Consider the following 8935-nt stretch of genomic DNA (forward strand, 5'->3'; position numbering starts at 1 on the left):
GCCCGAAGTAGCTCCCTGGGGATCCCTGCCGGTCCAGAAAGGTACCTGCGTATTTTGCTCTGACAGGGCCTGAAAAGTCAGACACTAGGTTGCCGTTTTGGGGCTATGCGTACATAAAGGTGCATGCGAGTTTACCTCTTGTGTCATGCCAAAATTCAACAATTCAGAAATTTAGAACCTTATCCACCTAAAGGTGCAGATCTCAAAGCACATGAACGGTTCCGATAACAACCACCCTAGCTAATGTGGATAGCAAATCCATGCTCTATATATATATCCAGGTTGAATTAGCGTCATGATATTTTTAGTACACCATGACAATAATAAAATGGGACCTATTCAGTTATACGGTTTCAGAGCACAAACAATCCCCTCTATCACTCCATTAAAATGTACATCGGCATCAATACAAGCCCTTTCAGCATCCACCACTAAAGAATATACGAATTTGGACTACAAGCACATTGTAAACTGTCAAGCGGAGTTAGCCATATTTCAACTTTCCATGTTGCAGGGCTGATTTTTCCTGACATACGGTCATTTCATCGCCCGTCAACCCTGAGCAAGCTTGTGGTGCCCCCAAGGTCACCGCGAAGTAAAGATATATGGTGCACAGGAAGGCAAGCACCACTAGCGTTGTCAAGAGAAAGCGATGCCGCTCAACCAGGGCAGACCAACTACCAACATCATCACGAGATGATTGAGGCTTCTTAGGAGATGACAGAAAGAATGTGTTTTGCGACCTCCTGTGAGGCGATGATAATGAATCAAGAACCATGATTGACGAGCGGGCAAATTTGAATCCTGCGCAAAACAAAGAATAAGTTTAACAAGAGATACATATTTCAAGCTACTTTAAATGTTCATAAGCAAAAACAATGATTGTTTTGGGACGGAGGGGGTACATAATTCAAAACAGGTGACCCTGGGATGAAACAAAAAGTTTAAATGTTTAAATCCCTCACAATACATACCTTAATGATGTGAAACTATTATGTAACTCAACAAGAATCAAACTGACATTTTCAGAATATAAACAGAGAAATTCTTATTTTATCTGCAATAGACCTTTGACCGGCAATAATCACACACAGGTCTAGAAAAGAAAATCCAAAGCAGCAGCAAATAGCAGTTTATCATACTAAAATATTCACTCACATGCTTAACTCTTCATAAGCATTCTACCTTGTATATTCCGTACTTCACATTTCATGATTTATTATGATACATTCATATGTTTTGCGAGTGAGACAACTTTATGAAAACCTAGTATTCCAAGCAACTTCAAGAAAACAGATGTTCTCGGTGAAAGGAAGAATAAAAACAAATATATAACAAGAAAGAAAGCAGAACAATGAGTAGGGTTACTCAAAACAAGTGTAAAGAAAAAACATTAGTTTGTAACAAAATAAGACTTGATGTCCAAGATGCCTGTTCTTTCACAATTCCGCTCGTAACTGCCAGAAATTTTCTTGAATAATTGTCACCTAGTGTACCACAACATGTTCCTTGGTAAATACATACTGAAGGACAAGGACATACCATTACTGTTCTGTAAATTCCTGGATAAAATTAAAACCTGTAGAAATATCTATGTTACATACATTGAAATACAAGTTACTGACTGAGTGTTTACAGTTTACATCAGTTGATCACAAAATGCAGCACCAAAAGCATGTATAAGTATACATTAGGCAATCTCCAGCAACATGCATCAAGTGTGATGTATTTTGGTTCATTAAGGGTGTGCTTGTTTCGGGCTTTTTCAGTGGCTCTGTTCCCTAAGTGGTTGTTTGGATAACTAGTATTTGGAACCAGTTTTAGCTAAATCAGTTTTAGGAGTATTTTTAGGAAAACCAGTTTTAAGTTGTTGTTTTATTAAAACTAGTTTATAGAATACTTTGTTTGGGCTGTCTCTTTTGGGTCATCCTCAACCTTGAGAAAGATTCCAAGCTGTTCACATGGGAGGCACCATGCCCAGCACGTCGACCACGGCACATTCCGCAGCTCTCGACATGCCTATCACGAACATGGAGTTGGGCGTGCTTGATCACGTCATGTCCATCAAATTGCTGGCCGATGCTGGGCCTGGTGCATGCGACCGCCGGAGAACTCAGGCGCTACGTCATTGAGCTGCGTTGTGGTGGCCGTGAGCGCCGAGGAGACGGAGGCCATGACAGAGACGCACAACGTGCTGCGTGGGAAGGTGCTGCGCGCGCCGCGCGGTCGACGTGACGGAGGCTGCACTGTTCCTTGCGTCTGACCAGGCCGGGACGCCGGTGGCGACAAGCTGGTCTTCGGCGGCGTCACCACCGCCATCAACCCCACCGTGCTGCTCTCTGTCGGCCTCGTCTTCAGCTGATCTACGCGACACAAAAGAGCGCGCGAGGTGGTGTTCTCGAGGCTGAACGGCGTGGGCACGGGACAGAGCTGGACTGCTCGAGTAGCCGCTCCTTGAGGAGGTCCCAGGCCGTCGCTTGCCCCACCTGCTGCTTCACTGACGGTAAGAATGGTGGGCTCGCCGGCGGCACCAACTTGCTGGATTTGCGCACCTCGTTGACGGATGACGGTCGAGCGAGCAGCAGCCGGGGCACTCACACCAGCACCTGGAATCGGAATGCGACCTTGTTGTACTGGACGTTGCACGCCGTCGTTTCCAGCAAAGCCATGTACATCTCGTCTCGTCACACACACGATGACCGCAGCGGCGCCGAGCACGCCCACGGTCACAGGAGAAGCGCGGCCGTCGTCCTCGCTGAGGAGCAGTCAGGGCACCTGGAACGGGGCTAACCTTGCCCTAGTAGACGTACTTGAACGCTACCCACCGGCGCATGTCTCATGGAAGCTAGAGTCTGATTGAAACGAACGATAAGCTAAACTGGTTTGTAGAAAAACGAGTATTAGTCGTTTTTCCAAATACTCGTTTTCCTGGTTTATGGGAAACCAAGTTTTCCTTATCCTGAGATTTGTTGGATCAACCAAACATAGTTTTAGGCGGTTAGAATCCTGAACGCGAATAGTGGAAACAGGTTTGGCATAAATCCCGTATCCAAACAACCCCTAAAAGCTGTAGCCCAAACAACGGGCCATTTTTAGGCTGGCTCCATGCAGCCGAAAGTCGAAGCCCTCCTGAAAAAACGTCCAAAAGCCTCGGCCCATATTTCGGGCTTCTTTCAGCCGCAGCTAGCTCCAACCCCACCGCTAGGTTGGTCTTTCCCAATCTGCACCGCCGCAGCTAGCTCCAACCCCACTGCTAGGTTGGTCTTTCCCAATCTGCGCCGCCACCCGGCTCAACCTCATCAACCGGCCAGCAAATCAGAGACGCCGCCACCGCCCCGTCCACTGCCTCTGCCACCGGCCACTCCTCACAGTACCGCCTCCACCCGCCCCAACCCCGGCCACTGGCCACTTGGATCACCGTCCGATGCCATGGTAACCTCCTGCGCCTCTCTCCCTCAGAGCTCTCTCTGCTCCCTCCCCCCTCGCAGAGGCGTGCGCGTGCTCTTCGTGTGTTACCTGTGTGCATGATCTTCCTGAGGCAATGTGCTCAGCCGGTTGATTGGACATAACTTCGTTCATGTTTCATCTAGTACTAGTGCTAACATTTCATTAGATTTGCTAATCGACATTGGTACTAGTGAATTGCTCTAGAATTGCAAATTGTACTGGTCTAGTGACTGCAACATTTGCAAAATGACACTGGTACTAATGAGTGCTACTGCTGTTATGATACAAGTGAGTGCTACTCAATTGTCATTTGTTTATATAAATTGGCAAAATGATAATGGCTATATAGATGGAAGAGCCCAAAGTGAAAGCTCAGTGGGATCGAGAGGCCAACATAATTTTTTGTGAGTTTGCCACTAAGCAAATACAGCTTGGGCATAGGCCAACCAGGTCCTTAACTGCCGCTGGCTATCAGGGCAAGGCAGAGTTCAAAGCACGGACCCAAAGAACCTATATAAGAAAACAGTTCAGAAATTGTTGGGATGATATGAAGGCTATATATTCAGCATGGATATTTGCAAAAACAAAGCAACTAGACTTGGATAAGATGATGTGAAGCAAACTATTACGGCACACGATGCTCAATGGGAAGCATTGGTCGCGGTTAGTTTATTTCGTACATGAATATCAGTTTTAGAAATGCCATGCTGTATAATGCTACTAACAAGTGTTAATTTTTTTTATGTGCAGATTTACAAGCCAATTAAAGCTTTCCGCAAAGGACCTCCACACAGCTTGACGGAGCTTGCGATCATGTTTGACAAGGCGAATATTGATGGACAGTCATCTGTCATGCCAGGAGTGGATGATGCAAAGGTGGCACAAACTCAAACGCAGGAAGATGTGCGTGACTTGTACAAAGAAGAGAATGATACTACTGCTCCTAGTCCCCAGTACACCCAAGCCCAGAACAACCAAATCGAAGCGTCCAACAAATGCAATTCCTTGTAGTCCATCTAAGTTCAAGAAAAATAATGTGCCAAAAGACTTAAGGAGGTTTGTTGACCATGTCATACAGGAAGACTGTGCGGGGCAAACTAGTAAGACAGCCAACGATGATGATATTCTTTGCCATTATGGAAGAGGTTGCCAAGTGTGAGGCATCCAGGACTAGTGATGAGTATAACATGGCTACAAGTTGTTTGCTAAACCATCAAACCATAGCTTCTTTTATGCAATGAAGACAAATGAAGGGAGACCGACTCAAGAGACAGTTTGATGAAAGGAAGTAGTGCATCCTGTTGACTGTCATGTATCTATGCATTTCCCTGCTTAGTTTCGAACAATTGAGAACTTGTTGAACTATGTACCTTTTGCTTGCTTAATTGAACAATTGTTGAACTATGTATTTGCTTGCTTAATTGAGCACTTTGTTCAACAATGTCATGTTACGTATGGATTGAATTATGGTATGTGGTACTGATTTTTTTTATTTGTATGTGCATAGATGAGTACAACACCTATCAATGATGGTACCATTGTTCAAGTGAGAGTGCAAGTTAAAGTGAGGTTGAATCTGACATAAAGAAGATGAAGCTTAGGAAGAAGAGACTTCATCGATATATGTATGTTGCTTTTGTTGTTACCACACACAATGAGAAGTATCTAATGAAGAAAGAAAGGACAGAGGTAAGATGCACTAGACAAGAGTGGTCTATGATTGCTTGGGGTCCTCCAGAGATTGCTACAAGATGTTTCGTATGCACAGACCTTCTTTTGACTTATTACATGAGACTCTGGTACGTGACTATGGGTTACGAGCAGCATGCAACATGTGTTCTGAGGAGGCTCTAGGGATATTCTTGTGGACTGTTGACAGCCCACAGTCAGTGAGTGAAGTCCAGAACCGATTCAAGAGGTTCACTGAAACAGTTCACAGAAAATTCAACCATGTGTTTAAGTGTTTGGTTTTATTTGCTGCGGACATCATTAGACCCATTGATCCCCAAATCAGAAATGTGCAGGAGAGACTTCAAGACCATAAGTTCTTTCCTCACTTCAATGGTTGCATTGGTGTCATCAATGGAACGCACATCCCTGTCACTGTGCCAGCTAAAAACATGATCAACCATTTTGGTCGACATGGTTATTCATCACAAAATGTGATGGTTGTACTCCCTCAATCCGAATTAATTGACGCAGCCGATCGGAGGGAGTATGTGACTTCAACATGAGATACATTTCTGCAGTGGCTGGATGGCCTGGTTCGGCACATGACACACGGGTATTCAAGTAGACATTTGACAAGCACAAAGAAAGGTTCCCTCATCCTCCAGCAGGTATTTCCTTCAAACAATCACACAACTCAACTTGACAATGCATTGTGTGTCCTGTTTGACATTAATCTTCATTGTGTAGGAAAATACTACCTCGCTGATTCTGGGTACCCCAATCAGGTTGGTTATCTAACACCACTCAGAGGAACAGAATACCATGTATCTGAGTTTCATATTGGCCATGCTGCAAGTGGCTGAGAAGAAATATTCAATTATCTCCACTCATCACTTAGAAATGTCATAGAACGATCCTTTGCTGTGTTGAAACAACGCATTCTAAAACACTTGCCTAGCTACCCACCTAGGAAGCAAGCGAGGATTATCATTGTCTGTATGACATTGCAGAATTTTCATAAGAGACAGTGATTTGTATGATTACCACTTTGTTACATGTGATGATGATGATAACTACTATCCTCCAGGGAATGTGCTCAACACAATTGGAGGAACTATGCACGAGGTGGAAATACAACCATGGACACAACTCGTAACATGATTGCTGATTCTATGATGGCGGTGACAGCGAGAGAGTAGGTTGCAGTTCACCAAAACCGTGTATTTTTCAACCAAAGGACGGTTTCATGTAATATATAGTAATTAGTAACATATGTTATGATGGGTTTAAAATTATTGTCATATGTCTAGTATGTCAAATTCATTGAAACTAGTGTAATACTGTAATTTCAGTTCAAACATGTGAAAATTGGACATATGAGACTAAAACAGCTCTTAATCGGGTCATTTACTGTTGAGGATAATCAGCACTTGAACCTAATCTACAGAACAACAGAGGGCATTCTAGTCAATTCAGCATGTTTCAGCACCAGCTGCAGCTCAGTACCACTACTAAACAATTGCAGCTGGAGCTAGCAGCTACAGCTGCACCTTCCAGCCGGAGCCGTTTCAGCTGCAGCCGCATAAGTTGCAGACCAAACAAATACAACCTAAGATTGGTGTCCACCTGGTTGTAAAACTGAAAAGCATACACAACAAAACTAGAGTATCTCCATGTCCATCTTATTCAAAAAAGCAGGCAAGTGAAGAGGGAAAGTGATGCACCATCCATGATATGAGCACTTGAAACCGCTCCGTACATTCGAGGAACCTCTCTGGAGCAGCGACTGGGAGGTTATTTTGTTGCCTCCTCTCGCCATCAGTGTTGCTGCAGGGCCTTGTCCAGCAGGAGTGGGCGGGGACCTCGTCGGTTTCTGTCCGATGGTGACATAGGATAAGCTTAGTTTGCTTCGAGAGGCGCTGCATCAATGGTGGGTACGACACCGCGTTGGAATAATCTGCCTCTGCTCTTCCCTCGTATCGGTGGTGCTCTAATCGGCTGCGCAAGGCAGCAGGTGGCTTGGTCTTCTTGCCAGCCTCCAGATCCGATGGGATTTTGTGACCGGTACAGTTTTGTTTATTGTCTTGCAGGGTACATGGGTGGTGGCAGGCGACGGCGTTCCTTTTCTTTAACAGCATCAGAAGAAGTTGACAGGGCCAGGATTTGGTGGACATGGGGAAGAACCCTGGCCGACGGGCCACAAAGCCTCGGTCTCGTCGCTTGTGGTGGCCTGGTTGATCGGCTCAAAAGGCATCCTTGTATGCGAAGGTGCTCCCTCAGATCTAGGTATAGTGGCAGTTTCCCTCTTTCTCCGATGTTGCCTCGGTGGCGGCTGAGGACGATGCTGGACGATGATTCAGCATGGCACAGGATTCTCCACGGGTGAAATTATAGTTCTACTTGCTGCGGAGTCTTTGGTGCAAAATTGCAAGACACCTATGTTTGTTTTGTGTGGTGATCACGTGTGTAATCCCTGTAATATGTTTGTCTAATGAATTATATGTGGTTACTTGAAGAAAACCTACGAGTCCAAAAATAAGAACATTGAGTAATTATTACAGTCTGCCATGATTTACAAGTTGACTTGTATTGTGGACTTGCAGTCCAAAACCACAGGCACCGAAGCATTAAGCACAAAACTGGAATGAACACGGGTAGATACAATCAGTTACTACCAAACGAATTCTTTCGTCTTCTCAGACCTAATACGCAGGCCAGCTTCCAGGCTATTTGTCATCTAATTCTTGTAGACCCTTCTTTCATCTATAGCTACCAATCAAAAAGCAAAACACTGAAATTTGGAAACTCAAACACCTATAGCACATTTCTGGTCTTCCTTGATAAAAAAAAAATTGAAGCACTGAACGTAGAACAATTGTTCTATGGTAATTTTCATTTATCAAAATTTTAAGAATATGAACAAGCCAAATTACAAGAAACTAATAACACGACTAAAGGAAGGAAAGGGCCAAACTCAGCCAATTCCTGTTTTTGGCAACATACTCCCCAAGTGCAAAATCAGCTAAACTGAAAGGTGGCTTTCTATCCACCTGTGCAAAACTGTGCTGTGTATATCCTTTATTCTGTGGCTCATGATTTGCAGATCTTTCTTAACCATAATCTTCCAGGATAGCTGGTGAATCCAAAACGTAAATAGGAGTAAATTCGAACGTGGACGGTACACACCAAACGGCGATCCAAACCAGGTTTGCTCCGATTGCAATCGTACAAGACATGATCAAATGATTCCGCAATACACAGATCTCGTCTACCACAGCCAAAGCACAAGGCACATCGAGCATGAAGAACGAGAGAAAGAAAAAATGCGGGGGAAGCGCGCAGCTCAGATCCGAGGGAAGGGGGTGGGGGATGCATAAAACAGTACTTACTTGGTTATGATCCGGGCAGGCGTGCGTCCTCTGGCTGCCCTGCCTCTCTCTCTCTCTCTCTCTCTCTCTTCTCCGAAGACGCGGATCGAGAAGCGGAGACGCGGTTTGTGGGAAGGGCTCGAGAAGCGGAGACGCGGTTTGTGTGAAGGAGAGAGAAGGGAAAGATAAAGGAGCAGAAATTTATCGGGTATCCTTCGGTGGACCTTTTGCGATATTGGAGGGGTTGTTTTTTTTTTTTTGAGGGGGAGGGGTTGTTATTTATAGGAATATTTAGATATATTAAAACCGAGCACCCTTCCAACCCTCTCAGGCCATTAGCATTTCTAGCCGTTAGATTGTTATTTTTAAATTTTGACCGTCGGATTCGTTGTTAGTCCCATCTAAATCTCGTACGCAGGCGCTAACTCGTGCGTCAGGCTGCGCTGGGC

The 8935-nt window shown here is 44.8% G+C and overlaps 1 protein-coding gene across 2 annotated transcripts; it reads right to left on the minus strand.

The window, feature by feature from the left end:
• Positions 1 to 238: 238 nt before the first annotated feature.
• On the minus strand, positions 239 to 8681 carry LOC119329258. Of its 2 annotated transcripts, XM_037602273.1 has the most exons (3): positions 8508 to 8681; positions 1543 to 1579; positions 239 to 804 (listed from the first exon to the last, which is right to left on the minus strand). In XM_037602273.1, exon 3 carries the CDS (start codon positions 776 to 778, stop codon positions 485 to 487), a length of 294 nt encoding a protein of 97 aa, XP_037458170.1. In that variant the 5' UTR covers positions 779 to 804; positions 1543 to 1579; positions 8508 to 8681; the 3' UTR covers positions 239 to 484. The 2 variants fall into 2 exon arrangements, with proteins under 2 accessions (XP_037458170.1, XP_037458169.1); XM_037602272.1 differs by lacking the exon at positions 1543 to 1579 and having other exon boundaries at positions 8508 to 8677.
• Positions 8682 to 8935: the final 254 nt, after the last annotated feature.

Source organism: Triticum dicoccoides, chromosome 7A, assembly GCF_002162155.2.
Source record: "Triticum dicoccoides isolate Atlit2015 ecotype Zavitan chromosome 7A, WEW_v2.0, whole genome shotgun sequence".
Lineage (NCBI taxonomy): Eukaryota > Viridiplantae > Streptophyta > Magnoliopsida > Poales > Poaceae > Triticum > Triticum dicoccoides.

Coding starts and splice junctions, on each gene's coding strand:
- LOC119329258 (XM_037602273.1), bottom strand. CDS start 778: ATGGTTCTTGATTCATTATCATCGCCTCACAGGAGGTCGCAAAACACA.